The following is a 16,267-nucleotide window of genomic DNA, read 5'->3' on the forward strand; positions in this document are numbered from 1 at the left end:
CTCAGGCTATGCGCCTTCGCCAGTAAGTTCAACTACGGTTGAACCATGACTCAGGCTATGTGCCTTAGTCATCAAAATTGACAAAGTTCAACAACAGTTGAACTGGGACTCAGGCTATGCGCCTTCGCCAGTAAGTTCAACTACAGTTGAACCATGACTCAGGCTATGTGCCTTCGTCATCAAAATTGACAAAGTTCAACAATAGTTGAACTGGGACTCAGGCTATGTGCCTTCGCCAGTAAGTTCAACTACGGTTGAACCATGACTCAGGCCGTGTGCCTTCGTCATCAAAATTGACAAAGTTCAACAACAGTTGAACTGGGACTCAGGCTACGCGCCTTCGCCATCAAAATCGACCAAGTTCAACAACAGTTGAACTGGGACTCAGGCTACGCGCCTTCGCCATCAAAAATCGACCAAGTTCGACAACAGTTGAACTGGGGCACAGGCCATGAGCCTTCGCCATCAAAACCGACAGTTCAACAACAGTTGAACTAGGACTCAGGCTATGCGCCTTCGCCATGACTCAGGCTACACGCCTCCAAATTGTATCAAGCCCATACGCCTTCGCCAGTAAGTTCAGCTACGGTCGAACCGAGACTCTGGCTACGCGCTTTCGCCATCAAACCCAACGAGTCCGACCTCGCTTGAACCATAAGGCTAGACGCCTTCGTCCTCAAATCTAACAAGTTCAACCACAGTTGAACCAGGACTCGGACCAAGCGTCTTCATCATTGAACTCAGCGAAACCCAACCTCAACCTCCAACGAATCGAGGCACAGGTTAGGCGCCCACGCCCTTCAAGTAAGTACTCCCAACTCAAACTAAGATTGGGGACACGTAAAGTCCGGCCCCGGTCAAACTACAAGGCCGCGTTTCTGTCATCACGGCCGACAGTTCGACCGCGCCCGAACTGGGACTAAGGCTAAGTGCCACTATCGCCAAGCAACGGCTCCGACTCGCTCATCCCGAGTCGAAGAAGAAAAGTCGTCAGCAATTAAAAACTAACAGGCCTACCAGAGTCGAACTCAAAGGCAAATCACCTCTTCGAGCGCATGCAAAGAACAATCTAAAGGGAAAAATGAGGAGGTACAAAATAGATACAAAGCAAATAACGGAACAGAGATCTCATTTATCCACGAAATTAATTGCGGGTCATCCCCGCTTACACCCGGTCAAGGCCGATCAATACAAGGAAAGAGAAAAAAAAAAGAAGAAAAAATGCATAACATCTTTTTACTCGGCGCCATCTGCGCCACCATCTGCACTAGCGTCAGCCTCTGGCGTCGCCACGTCAAAACCACAATCGGCACGGGCCTCACGAGCCTTTTGACGCGCCCCCTCGAAAGCAGCTTCGGTCACGACGCCGGCCTCCCACAAATTCTTATATACATCACGTTGGGCCTCGGCAAAGACCCAAAGTTCTCGAGCCTGGCTGGAAGAAGTGGCTTGATCCCGTAGGCGCTGATTCTCTTCTTCTAAGGCTGTGATCCGGTCCGCCATGACGTGAGCGTCCTGCTCAAAGACACCGATCCGCTCCTCGAGACTCTCTTCTCTAAAGGCCGCAGTATCCCTCTCCAACGCCCGTTGGGACTCGTGCACGCGGATAGCTTCCGTCAGCGCCCCAGCCCTCGACGAAGCATCCCTCACCTGAAGCTTCAATACCGCGACTTCACCCTCCAACGCAGTCACTTTCCCGCCCCATGCCGCAGCAGCCTCCGCCGCCTTAGCCTGGCCCTGGCGCTCACACTCAGCTGCGGCCCTCTTTACCGCCTCGAGCTCCTCATCCTTCCGGCGGAGCTGCTCCTCGAGAGCACTCGTTCTGCCAAGTGTTTGCTGCATCGCTCCCGCCTCAAGGCCCGGCTACGGGGATCATTCCTCAAGCGCACGCGCAACTCTCGGCACTAATCTCGGTAGCGGCGATACTTCTCCAGCGCCCGCAAAAATATCCCCGAGCGGACCTTGGCTCGACGGATGCTCTCCACCTCCAACAAATAAGACTGCAAAGCAAAGACAACGATTAAGATAAAGAACAAACTTAAGGCAAAGAAGAAGCGAACCGACGTAATAGTACATACCCTCAAGCCCATCACGGCTACTTCATTCATCAGTCCGACATCCGTAGCGCCCCTCAACGACGCATTCTCGGCCTCCAAGCATAGAAGCTCGAACTGCGGCACAAGCTTTCCCCTTGGAGCAATAAGTTCAACTCCGTGGGAACCTCGATGAAGCGAGATCGCCCCTCTGCGCGCACCGCTGAATTGGTGGAGCCTTCCTGGAACATACGGACGTCGTCGGGGTCCAAGTCGGATTCAGACTCGTACTCACCCTCTACAGCATCTCTTCCTTTTTCAGCCGCCGACGAGGTGGAATCTCCCGCAGCAGCCGCCGAAGGGGTGCTTAACTCGCCAACATTACCAGCCGCTGAGGAACTATCTCCCGTCTCAGCGACTGGAACCACCGACTGAGTCGCCGAAGCGACGGCACCCTCATGGCCTAAGTCAGCCAGGGCAACCCCCATTGACTGTTCGCCCTCAAGAGCGGGCGCCGCGACCACACCCCTCTCCGCATCCGTCGGAGGGGAGTCCAGATTGATTATCATAGAAGGAGCCGGCGTGAACACAACCCTACGCCTTATCAAGGGCCTCTCCTCTTCCCCGTCTGATGACGATTCCGCCCTAGGGCGCACAACCCCCGATGGCCCCTCATCCCGAAGCGCGGCCCGTGCTGGAGAAGGAACCGCTGAAGATTCAGCTGATGCCGCCCTCGGTATTGAGCGCGACACAAGCGCCGCAGTAAGTCGAGCGACTGCACCCGGTCGACGGAAGGCCAACTGAGGGGCCCTGACGCGGCGTGCCCTCCCTGATCACAGAAGAACAAAGTTGAGGAATAGTGTCGAAACAAAGCGGAACAGAAGAAGAAGTCAATTTTTCTTACCTGCCACAGGACTACGGCCATGCCTCTCCCAGAAAGACGCCCATGTGCGTATCCCCACTGTATGGGGGAGCACGGCCTCGACCCATCCGCGAATTCCATTTAACGGAGCCGGCGGCGATTTTTTGGCTACAAAATTGACACGAGTTAACGCTTACGAGCACAAGACGTAAGGAGGGGTAAAAAAGAAAGAGATGATTCAATGGCTAAGGAACTTACGTGCATAATTCCAAGCCTCTGGGAATCCAGTAGAGCACGCCACTAAATGTTCAGTCCTGATGTAGAAGAAGTGCTCGAAAGGGCGAGGTTCAACCTCATCATCCAGCTTCGCAGTCAGGCCCCTCGTCCCGCAAGGGCACGCTCGAATCATGGTACCACGAACCCTCTGGGGAGCGTAGAGGCTAAGCACATGCTGCAGCGTGATCTCCCTACCAGCCAATTCTGCATATTTGATGAGCATTGCTAACAATTTGTAAAGAGAAGGAGTAAGCTGACCCGGGCATACCCCGTAATAACGACAGAAATCAACCACCAGCATTGGGAGCGGGAGCTTAAACCCCAACTTAAAGGGGTAGGCGTAAAAGACGCAGTATCCCCTACGGTCGGTGTGGACCCTCTCCTCGCTTCTAGCGAGAATGATGTCAGCATAGCCGGGGATGACCCCCCTGTCCCCGCAGTCGAGACATCCCAATCTCCCCCATTAATGGGGCTTCATCCACCTGATCCTCCCCACCATCGGCGGTGAAATCAGTCATCGGAACTCCGGGCAAAGATACTATCTCGTCAACCGACGGAGCTTCGCCGGTCTCCACCAGTTCTGCACAGCCCATCGCCGGAAATGGCCCCTCGGTCACCCGTGAGTTAGCCGGAAGATCCGGCGGAAGAACGTTTTGGGAAGAAATGCCTGCCATTATTGATACAATAACGAGAAAGAAACAAGGTTCGGGGGACGAAGACGAAGGTGAAACGGCAGTAAGAAAAGCTTCTTCAGAATCTCTCTCAGACAAGCAATAAGAATATGAAAAATGAATGCCTCAGCCTTTATTTATAAGCAACACAAGTGGCCTTCATTCACCCCGACAGCCACCATTAACTACATGACCAACCGCACACTGGTTCGATTCCATAGGAATGTGCGTCATTATGACATGCTCCATAAAGCAGCCTTGCAATCACCCGTCGGCGTCTCGCCCTCGAAACGGTTATAACGACCTATGAATGCCGAGGAGGTGCTCCTTGCTCCCTAGAAATTTTTTGACACCGCCAAGCACGTATCAAGCGTGCCCTCATTCCCCTCGGCCGCACAACATACGACCCGTCCGCCATGGTCGACGGGTATGCACCCAAAACAAACGTAAGGATCAGAGCACAATGCAGCTCGACCTCACTCGAAATAAGTTAAAAGGTCAAGCGTCTTCGCCCAGGAGGAGAGTTCGACCTCGATCGAACGATGACTTGATAGCCCAGTAACAGGATACTAATACTCTACAAGGCTAAGGGTCATCGCCAAAAAGAATTCGGCCTCGACCGAAGCAACAGTCGACATCCCCATCCGAGTTTCTCAAACTACAGTCAATGGAATCCACTCATCGAGCAAGCCCGACCTCAATAAGCGGAGGGACTAACTGTATGGGTCAGAATCCGACCCCACGATAATTAACGAGGCTAATCCCGTCTTAAGCTAAGTCATGATTAATTAGTGGCACGATCACTCAGAATTAACGATATTCAACCCGCATCTGGTTTGATCAGCAAGGCCATGGCCTATCCGCCACCATAAAGGCGAAATCCCAATGTGGTCACGGCCACTTATTGCCAGCTCACGAAGCTCACAGCTATAAATACCAAGAGAGGGAACCCTAGAAAAAGGAGGCTTCTTCTGGGCCACGATTGAGAGAGAAAAAAGAGACAACGATACCCAAATTATGGGCAAGAGGAACACCATTGTAAGGCTCTGAACCTCTTCATGGAGAGGCAGACCAAACCAATATTATCAATAAAGGCTTCTAATGTTTCTCCCCCTAATCCTGAGTACTTATTTTCGTTTCTTTCATTTGGTCCAACGGATTATTACCGTTTGCTATGATTTTCCCGTGATTTATTCGTATTGTTTTATACTCATAAGGTATTAATAACTTTTGAGCAAAGAGTAGTACTTACCTATTGTTTGTCATTATTGGTTTCCGAAACAAACCTAAGCTACTGAATGAGAGGAATTTAGAGTTTAAAATAGAAAAGGAATTCACCCTCTTTGACATTTATTATTATGGGAGTTGTTGGAATTTGGATACTATATGATTGAAGATGCTTCTCATACAAAACTATCACAAACAATCAGCAGTAGTTTTGTACTTACTAAACAAATTCGAGCTCGCTCTTATATTTAAAGTAGTAATATCTATGATATACGACTTAATCAACTAAAATCATGAGCAAAATTATTGGAAAAAGGTAATAAAGGCTCACATGAATGGAATGAAAGTGCCTTCACTTTTTGTGATATAATTAACACATGAAATAGAAAAATGTATGATCCTTCGTTGCCGCACTCATATTTTTCTTGCATTTTTTTCTCATTTGATTTATTTTTTAGCTTTCATCAATCGCTTATATGATCCCTTTGACACAATTTGCAAAATGTCACTAAGTATTTTTCTAGCTTGTGCCACCCCTAATAGAGGCATTTGATGTGGTCGCAGGAGAGAAAGCAGAGCTGAGAAAAACTTGCTCGCATAGAGGAAGAAAACAAAGCTTTGGGAAAGCCTATGAACATCTAATGTGTATGTCACGTGAAATTAAGTTTTCTTATGTATTCATCATTTGTTTGGTCTATTCTGTTAATTAGTTGGACTATCCGTGCTAAAATTTTACAAATTAAAGGATAAAAAATGCTCAAGGTTATATTTAGAGGATCATATTAGGTATTACCGAGAAGTTTTATTTTGTGTCTCACACAGGTTCTTTTTTGTCTCACAAATTTGTGGACCCCAATCTTACACTTCTGGGTCCATAGAAATTTGGGTCCACAACACTGCGAGACAAAAAAGTTGCCTCATACAACTGATGTCAGTTATATGAGGCACAAAATAAAATTTTCCGGTATTACCCCAAACATAAAGTATTATTTTGTAGAAAACTCGATCTTTGTCGAATTAATAAATTAAAACTTAAAATTCCAAAATCACAGAAAAATACGAGACAATATGGATTTAACAACGGCTGAGATTGTGATTGAATCCCACTATAAACGGTGGATATCTTCACCACTTTGCATGGATGACACACGTACACCTCCTTGACAGCAAAGAACCATCAAAAGGCCCCACAAATATTACCACGTCAGACAACAGTGGGGCCACAGAGAGTTAAGTTGACGAGACTCGTGTGTGATGAACCAACCCCATAAAATAAAAGCACAGTCGCATTGGAAAATGGAGGAATGAAAGTGTGTTTCTCTGTTACTGTGCATTTTCTCAGCATGGCGGCAGAGGATCAGAAAAACAAGAAGAATAAGACCATTATAACGGAGAAGAATAAGTATTCCGGTGCCGGAAGTAATTATGCATGTAGCTTCTGGTCGCCTGTAGTTACCGGCAATGTATCGGCAATGCAGAGTTCCTATAATGGAAAGGATGGTTTCTACGAAAAGCTTAACAAGTTGAACGAGTCCTCAGGACTTAGTCTTATGTGAGGTTTCCTTACAATTTCTCAAGCTTTTTCTCTTTGGTGGAGTGTTTAATTAAGATTACTAATTTAAACATTTCTTAATTATGGTCCAGAAAATGAGACAAGAATGTGTTAATAATAGACAGAGAACAAGTTTTACTCCTAAGAATAATGGCTTCACTATATCATGCAATGTATATTCATGGAAATTAATTGTCATGACTAGCAAGCTCTGTTGGATACTTTATTAGCACATTATTCATTGTGGAATATATGAAATGCTTTTGAGAGGACAGTATTAAATTTTGTAGAATTAGTTGATGAGGAATAAAGATTTAATTGCATGCAAATCAGAAATAGGTCTGATAGTCGTTTGACCAATATAAGTTGCTCTAATTAGGTAATCACAAACATTAGATAGAGCCTTTTGACTTTTGATTTTGAAATGGTGTAATTTGCAGTACTATCTTGTACTATTAATTTTTGTGGCTAGCAAATTGAAACTTGAAAGTTGGTTGAGAGGCTATGTTGCTCGGTCTCTCCCAAAATGTCACCTGGTGCGTGTCGGATCCTCCAAAATAGTGTATTTTTGGAGGATACGACATGGGCACAACATAGCTGAGAGGGTGAATTTTTCCTAAAGGGAAGTTACTTTTATATATATGCAGATTTAACTTTAGAGAAACAGCCTTGGATTTGTATCTTTTCTATGAAGAAGTCACTAAAAGAGGTGGATTTAATCAGGTAGTTCTTAAATTTCCCACTTTATTGTTATGTGAATTAGTTTATCTCAATACCAACAACCCATGATTACTTTTCCCACATATGCATGTGTTGGTCTACTGCTAATCACTTAAATAAAATTGGGGCGTGGTGTTCATTTTGCTCCAGGAAAAAGATTACCTTCATTGTGTCAATGTTTTATGATATGATCTTCGATCATGTCCTTGGAAATTGAGTGCAGTTTTAGCATACTTAGTCTCTATTTATTTAGTTCCCCAGGTTGCCACATCAGAAGATGATTCATGACTCAGTATTCTTAGATCCATGAAATAACCAGGAATATTTTTCTCAAAATTTAAGTATGATTTGAAATCATTTACAAACTATATTGATGGATATAGTTTTCTATATTACACTGCAAAGTAGTCTGCAAAGAGTAGGCAGGTGGAGCATATGCGCTGTAGTCAATAGTCACTTATGATTGGGCCTTCTCAAATAGTTACTTATAATTCTGTGTTTCCGACAACGACGAACTCTATCAGTGCACGATGCTTTGGACCCAAACACTATTTATTTATATAGGAAACTAGTAATGTGTACAAATAGATTGTCTGAGCACCCAATCTCAGTAGCAACTTCGGATTAAAAGTAATTGAGCACGCATGTTTTAAAATTTTGGGTCCGCTACTGGTTGCTGATATCTAATTGCTTTATACCTTAGTTTTCCCTATCTGGTAAGTAATTTCTGGAAAGAGTTGGTTAAGGGGAAAACATATTGGAATTATTGAAATGAGTTCCAAAAACTTGTTGCCCTTGTTTTTTTTTCGAAAAAGAGTTGTCTACTGTAACATTATGTTATTCACTGTATCATAGTTCATTCAGCCGAGAATTGTGTTCAAGAGGTACGGCTGAAAATGTCAGTGACATGGCCCCACTATCAATTAAGTCTCAGATCATATGAGTTTCTAACTGAAGTAGATGAAATGAAGCCCCTATGGCACTGAATGTGGATATGCATGTGACATTCCCACAATTAGTATGAGTTTACTTGATTTACAATGAGTAGGTTACTAAGGATGCCAAGTGGGGTGAAGTTGCATCTTATTTGCATGTGAAAAGCAACGTCGTAATGTTCCCGACTCAACTTCAGAAGGTCTACGAAAATCTTCTTCTCCAATTTGAGCAAATGTATTACTATCGAAGTCGAGGAAAAGCAACTATACCACCACCTAGTCATCAAGTTTCTGGTGCTGCTAGGGCAGTATCATTAAAAGGTAAACTTTGTTCTTGAAAGTTTGGGGGCCTATGGTTTCTAGAAGTTGAACTTTTTAATCCTTAGTCCAGTACGACTAGTTGTTGATAACTCTCTTCTTTGTTTGAAGATTATAATCTTTCTTTAGGTTCTGGGGATAGCATAGATGACTCAGCGGGGAAAAGGAAATATTGTGATTGGTCATCTCCTGTGGTGTTACCACACTCCGATGACAGGAACAGTCCAGTAGAAAAAAGGAAGTGCACTAATGAGTGTTGTCCAGTTTCAACAGGTTTGTTATTCTTCTTTACCACAGAGACTTACAGTTCTATAAGCTTCCAAACTTCTCATCAAAATGTCAGATTCGAAGAAAGTCGATAATTTGAACCATCAACATACACTCATGCTAACTCTCCAACATTGGTCACTTATGGAGAGTTAACGTGAAGTGAATTACTATATTTGTCTAAAAGACTTTGTGAAAAGAATTAATAAATTTCTAATTATGTAAATTATAAGAATATGTGTGGACTTGTCATAAACTTTTCAAAATAAAGACTTCTTTAGACAAAGAAAATGATTATCTTCAGTTATACCTTGCTGGATGTACGGGGTCAAATTCTGCCCACTACGGTAGCAACGACCCGCGACTAAGCAATAGTCGAAACGAGGGTACGACCTAAGAATGTCGGGGTGAAACGTGCCTTTGGGTCTCGTCGTCTCCTCGAAAGCACGTGACCTATCTCTGCATTATTTTATTGTTTCAAGGGAGTTCACCTGTTATATAAAGGAGGATCCCAATGTTGTAAAGGCATCTGATCTTTGAATAACAAACTCTTTTTCTCTCTCTCTATTTCTCTCTCTCTCTAAACAAGCACTCCTTTCTCTCTCGAATATCCAAGTTGTTGAAGCAATAACAAGCATAATACATATTTCTAGGTCTCATTATATTCGATTACGATTTACCTGTGATTCATTTTAATTGTTTTTTCGCTTATAAAGTAATCAGTATCTTTTGAGCCAAACACTGGACATACAAAGCTGTTACAGGTTTTCCCTCGGGGAAGCTTTTAGAACAAACTTTATCCATTGCTGAAACGTTAAATATCTCAAAACCTCAGAAGTGACATGGATTTTTCTTGGATGATCTTTTCCACTGAGAAGGAAATTCCTCCACCAACCTCACAAGTCACACCTCAAAAAAAAGAAAATATAGGCTGGTGATCTGTTATGCTGCAGTTACTTTATCTACTCTTCTCTCACCCGTAGTCGTCTCTTCTGTTGCATATGATGTAAATGCTGAAGATTTAAAAGAAAAGAAAAGGAGAAAAGAAGAGGAAAGAGTGGGTAAAATAGATGAAAAGTGAGACACACAATTCAGTTATTTAATGAATGAATGTTATGCAAGACAATGGCATCAAAACTAATCGTTAGCGCGATACAGTAGAAAATTAGATTTGCTTTCGTTTGGAAGGCATTGATAATCTGCAACAACAGGTACTATTTTAAGTACGTGTCCTATTCAGCTGTATGCTATTTGTTGGAGATAGGTTTCTTCTCACTAGTTCTTGCAACAAAAATTACTTTGCAAAGTCATGGAATTGATACTAGTTCTTGCAGTTATCTTAAAGTTATAAGCCCGTCCAATTATTGAGTTTGTTTCCTCCGGACGACTTCATTTTTGCTTTGGTCAAGACTCAAGTTGATCATAAATTTATCTTTTAGTAGGGCCAGAGACACCAGAGCAAAAATCTCAGGTTTCAGCAACCAACACTTATCTGAAGAAAGACCCCAGTGCCCCAACAAGAACAAGGAGTGGATATCAGATATACCTCAAGTTGGAATGTGAAAGACTAAAGAAAGTACTTGGGGAGAGTTCTGGTGCTAAGAAAATAAGAGAAATGGCAATCAGTAGTTGGAGGGCTCTATCTGAAAATGACCGAAAGGTACAATGAAGTACTTATCATACTGTTGCTAGCAGCTTTAATCACCCCCTAATCTATTTCTCATATTTGGCCTTTTATGTACTTTGTTTGTCGATTAATCATTCATGTTTCTTTCTTATATTTTAACATGCACAAATTTAAATTGCTTCATGTAACAAGTGGAGAGTAAAGCTTCTATCCTTGTTGATTGCTTCCTTACTTCAATTTTTTGCAGCCTTATATCGAGGCAAGTAACAAGGACAGGGAAAGATATTACAGAGAAATGTCTGCTTATAAACAGCGTACGAAGAAGGAAACTGTAAAGGATCAAAACTCTTACAGCAGTTCAGCCCTTAGTTTTATCAACTTTGGTGCACCACCAGAAACTGATAACGCGTACTATGTGACTTTGCAAACTGATGCTGGAAGCGACATTGTCCCCGATGAATCGTTGATTGAGTCCACGGTACAAATGTTGGAGAATGCTAACCAAAGTGACCCTATATTTCAGATGGATAATTGGGGCTGTTTTACGTAGTTGAGGCAAAATCATATGTGCTGTGGAGTCTTCTGCTAGCAGCTTTTGATAAGGGCGTGTTACTGCTTAGTGGTTTTTGTAAGGTATGTATAGCTTTCTATCTGAGGATGTATAGCTCAGAACCTTAGCATGGTGTTTTGAGGATGTATAGCTTTTTGTCTTTGGAAATTTAAAATTAGCATGTGAAGAAGCAGTGTTTCTAGTTCTAGAGAAAGGCACTTGAAAATTGCATATTGGTGCCTGTAATTAAGGGTCCATGTGCTCTTCTAGTTGAGGGAAGTTTCCACTTTCCACAGATTTTGTATAAAGCAATACCCACTTTTGCATCTACAAGCTGTGTATAAACTTTATATGTAAAAGCTATTTTTATCGGCAGGAATCTGTATTTCACATATTGTTTCTAGTTTACATGTCACTTCCATGATCCAGGATTAACAAAAGCTTGCAGCAGCTACTGAACTAAGTGTCCCTTAAAGTCCAAAACTTCATAAAATAATTGGTATTGAACAATGAAAGGGCCCATAAAACTAGTATACATGTTTGCCTTCATTTTTTGTTATTTTTAAGAACAGAGAATTAAGTATATACTGGTAACTAGAACACCTTGTGACAATGAAATACTAATTAGAACACCCCAAGGCTGATTGGGCAAACACATTACATATTGGTATTAGGCACACCTCAACATGTAAGTGAAACTCTTTAAGTAACAAACCAGAACTAGAGTAACATGTATGTGTATATATGGATCATCCAGTTTACGCTTTTTAACATGCTTTAGAGTTTACTGTAAATCTCATCTACTTGGAATGAGGCCGGTTTTCGTCATTGAAACTACGACGATTCTCAGTGGATAAACCAGAAGGACTGCGTAAAGCTTTAAAGTTGCCGATATTCTCAGCATCACTTTGGTTATTTCCGTTAGCAGCAGGTTCTTGCAGCACCCGTTTATCTGCAACATTTTTTGCCCTCAAGATCCTTTGCATTATTTCGTTGTGCCTCTGGTACAGGTTCAATATTGCGATCTTTTTCGCGCTTTGCAGTTTCCTCCAGAACAGTATATGTTTCGCAATCAGATTCAATGTATAGCTGCAGGGGCGGCGTACACAAAAAAATTTCGTAAGCCGTGTGGAAATTTAGAGATGTGTTTCACTTTAATAAAATTGTTTGCTCAAAAGTTATTACATATTTTATGAATGCAAAACAATACAAATAATCACGGGAAAATCATAGCAAATCGTAATAATCCGTTGGACCAAATGAAAGAAACGAAAGTAAGTACTCAGAATTAGGGGGAGAAACATTCGAAACCTTTATTGATAATATTTGTTTGGTCTGCCTCTCCATGAAGAGGTTCAGAGCCTTACAATGGTACCTCCCATAGGATGGGTATATTTGTCCCTTCTCTCTCCTGTCTATAGTGGTGAAGAAGCAGCCCCCCCCCCCCCCACTCTAGGGCTTCTACTCTTAGTATTTATAGCTGTGGGCTTCGTGAGCTGGCAATAAGTGGGCGTGACCACGTTGGGATCTCGCCTTTATGGTGGCGGACAGGCCATGGCCCTGCTGATCTAGCCGGATGCGGGTTGAACATCGTCAGTTCTGAGTGNGACTCCTGCTTGGTCAACGTAGTTGAATTTTTTGACGAAGGCGCATAGCCTTGATATAATGGCGAAGGCGCATAGCCTGAGTCCCGGTTCAACTGTTGTTGAACTTAGTCGATTTTGACGGCGAAGGCTCATGGCCTGAGTCCCGGTTCAACCATTGTTGAACTTAGTCGATTTTGACGGCGAAGGCTCGTGGCCTGAGTCCCGGTTCAACCGTAGTTGAACTTTCTGGTGAAGGCGCGTAGCCTGTCTTGGTTCAACCGTAGTTGAACTTTTTTGACGAAGGCGCATAGCCTTGATATAATGGCGAAGGCGCATAGCCTGAGTCCCGGTTCAACCGTTGTTGAACTTTGCTGATTTTGACGGCGAAGGCTCGTGGCCAAATTGTTTGCTCAAAAGTTATTACATATCTTATGAATGCAAAACAATACAAATAATCACGGAAAAATCATAGTAAATCGTAATAATCCGTTGGACCAAATGAAAGAAACGAAAGTAAGTACTCAGAATTAGGGGGAGAAACATTCGAAACCTTTATTGATAATATTTGTTTGGTCTGCCTCTCCATGAAGAGGTTCAGAGCCTTACAATGGTGTTTTCTCCTCCCATAGGATGGGTATATTTTTCCCTTCTCTCTCCTGTCTATAGTGGTGAAGAAGCAGCCCCCCCCCCCCTTCTAGGGCTTCTACTCTTAGTATTTATAGCTGTGGGCTTCGTGAGCTGGCAATAAGTGGCCGTGACCACGTTGGGATCTCGCCTTTATGGTGGCGGACAGGCCATGGCCCTGCTGATCTAGCCGGATGCGGGTTGAACATCGTCAGTTCTGAGAGGTCGTACCACTAATTAATCATGAATTAACTTAAAACGGGATTAGCCTCGTTAATTATCGTGGGGTCGGATTCTGACACATACAAAAATCATATTTTAGAAAAACACAACTCAAATACATTAGTACAACTCTTCCCGACGAGTTTTCATTTTTTAAAATGTATTCATAATAGACTTAGTACAAATATTACTAATTTTTTCCCGTATAAGGCAGCAAACATTTACTCAATACTCCTCATTATCCATTCGAATCCATAAGTCTGTTTTAATCAATTTCATGGCCTCACTTTGTTCAATTACTCCTTTTTAGGTATGGAGTTTGTATATTAGAATTGTTTATTCTTGGCAGTGATATGTGCATAATGGACACTGCTTCTTTCTAAATGTTTCCAGAGGAATACTAAAAAATTTAGAAAAAAGTTGTTAACATGGTGGGGAATTGAACGTTTGACCCACAAGTAGAAACTAGACAACTTTTGCAGATTATTTACATATATATAAATAAATAAAATTTCCAGCCAAGTGGTGTCGGATGACACCGCATGGCTTAACGTGTCTCCGCCCCTGTATAGCAATGTTGTTCCAGCAAACACTAATAGAGGCGCTACCACTGTAATCTTCATGGCTGGTCTTTAATACTTAGAGGGTGTTTGGATGGGCTTAAAAGCTGGTTTGACCAGCTTTTAAGCACTTTTTTATTTTTTGGAGTGTTTGGCAACAAAAAAAGATGCTTAAAAAAAGCTAAAAAGTGCTTAAAAAAAGCCAAAAGCAACAAGTTGGTTGACCCCAACTTTTTTGATTTTGGCTTAAAAGCCATTTTAGTTTGACCAATAAAATTACTCTCTTGCCCTTGTAAGTTTATATAATACCAAAATTACCCTCTTCTTTCCTCTTCTTCTTCATTTTCTGTACTTTTCTTCAAGCAATTCAGTAGAAATCAACAAAACCATGCCCAGTTTCATCTCCATTCTCCTCTCAAAGGAGAAATCTTGCAAACGACCAAACCATGTTTCCAGGATTGTTCATGCGTAAACCTGACAAAGCAGCTGCTCTCAAGCAGCTGAAGACTTACGTCGCCCTTTTCGGAGCTTGGGTCGCCGTAATTCGGGTCACCCCATACATCTTTCACTATTTTTTGGGTCAGAAAGAAGAACTCCTCCTCGAGCTCTAAATCCCTATTCTTTTTTGCACTTCTTTTCTACTCAGTTCCTCAAGAGGAAGGAATGTTTGGAAGAAAAGGAACCAGTGTTCTCTACGCATCTGTTCACCCCTTCTCAGCCATTTCTGTCTCTAACAGCTTTAAGGATATTTTGTCTTTTTAATAAGAAAAAGTGCTTACCACCACTTGTTTGCCAAACACTTCAACAGCTTTTTTTAAGCTTCAACACTTTTATCCAAACATGTAACTACTTATTTATAAAATAAGCTCCAGCACTTAAAAGTTGCTTTTAAGCACTTGTGCTTAAAAGCCACTTTTTTTAAGCCAATCCAAACGGGCTCTAAAAAGACAAAAATAATGTACGTTGTTGCAGAATGAACCTAGACACTTTACACGATGAACATAGATTGTTTCTTAGTAGTGTACATAACCCATATATAGATAGCAGATTTGTAGGAATCTCTTTTATTTCTTTCCTTAGTTAGCACCTGATGTACATGTATATATATGTATCACTACATGGAATAAGATACCAATTTGATTCTTCCATACCTTGTTAATTACATGGTATCAGAGCCACATCTGTGGCTTCGCCGGAGTTGGCCAAAACTTTCCGAAAGACACTGTCACACCTCCTTTTTTCACAACTACACCCCGTAAAGGGTATAATAAAGGGAGTTTTTCCAATTAAAGGACAATCGAAACGGGATTCATTTTATTAAGAGATTCAGAGTCGCCACTTGGGAGATTTATGGTGTCCCAAGTCACCGGTTCGAATCCCGAATCGAGGAAAGGGTTTGACTCTGTTTAATAGTCGCAAACCAGAAATCCGGGTAAGGAATTCTGTTAACCCGGGAGAAGGGGTTAGGCACTCCCGAGTTCCGTGGTTCTAGCACGGTCGCTCAACTGCTATATTTGGCTAAAATCTTTTTAATACATGTTATCCTATTGTGCAATTTTAAAAATTACTTACCGCTTTTAATAAAAATTTTAAGAAATTGAACTTCGTTTAAAACATGTTTTTGGATCACGTCACATGAAATGCACCTGGATCCTCGACACATTTTATTCAACATTTTGGGATTTGGATTTGGGTCGCATGAAATGCACACCCGAGTTTAGGAATGTAAAATTATTAAAAAGCGCGCCTAAAGCGACTAACGTGTTATTATCTTTGCGGGAGGCCGTGAAATTCGCTAAACAGCACGTCCCGAATTCTAAGTATTTTAATATAAGCGTTTAAAGAGGGCCACACAATATATGGGTTTTATTTGGCGTGGCTCACCTCATTTAATTATTTAAAGGCCGTCCTAGAGCAAACTTTAATTTTCTATTGAATTTGTCTCTAAAATGCCCTAGTTAATTAATATTATCGATTGCTATTATTTAAAGTGATCAAGGAATTTGGGCCTCAAGTTCAAGTCCACACTTGAACAAAAGGCAGACCTCTTAACTCAAGCATGCTACTTAACTAGGAGGCCCAAAACCTGTGTTATAAATTTAATCCCGTAATCTTAATATAAATCCCAACCTTCAGCATTTTTGGGCTTCAACAATTAGCCCAATTCCGATTAAAATGAAACTGCCCTGCGATTTGGGCCTTATTAACGTCCAGCCCGATCTGAAAACAAATGCACT

At 42.2% G+C, this 16,267-nt stretch overlaps 2 protein-coding genes across 2 annotated transcripts; both read left to right on the forward strand.

The window, feature by feature from the left end:
• The first annotated feature begins 8,452 nt into the window (after window positions 1-8,452).
• LOC109242190 (non-histone protein 10-like) lies at window positions 8,453-11,203 on the forward strand. Its single transcript, XM_019409041.1, has 4 exons — window positions 8,453-8,597; window positions 8,706-8,867; window positions 10,304-10,521; window positions 10,736-11,203. Exons 1-4 carry the CDS (start codon window positions 8,453-8,455, stop codon window positions 11,036-11,038), a joined length of 828 nt encoding a protein of 275 aa, XP_019264586.1. The 3' UTR covers window positions 11,039-11,203.
• A 3,193-nt stretch (window positions 11,204-14,396) lies between these two features.
• Window positions 14,397-14,641, forward strand: LOC109242191 (mitochondrial import receptor subunit TOM6 homolog). The gene has a single exon (XM_019409042.1). The coding sequence runs from the start codon at window positions 14,477-14,479 to the stop codon at window positions 14,639-14,641; it is 165 nt and encodes a 54-aa protein (XP_019264587.1). The 5' UTR covers window positions 14,397-14,476.
• The last annotated feature ends 1,626 nt before the right edge of the window (window positions 14,642-16,267 follow it).

The sequence above is a fragment of the Nicotiana attenuata genome, unplaced genomic scaffold (genome assembly GCF_001879085.1).
Source record: "Nicotiana attenuata strain UT unplaced genomic scaffold, NIATTr2, whole genome shotgun sequence".
Lineage (NCBI taxonomy): Eukaryota > Viridiplantae > Streptophyta > Magnoliopsida > Solanales > Solanaceae > Nicotiana > Nicotiana attenuata.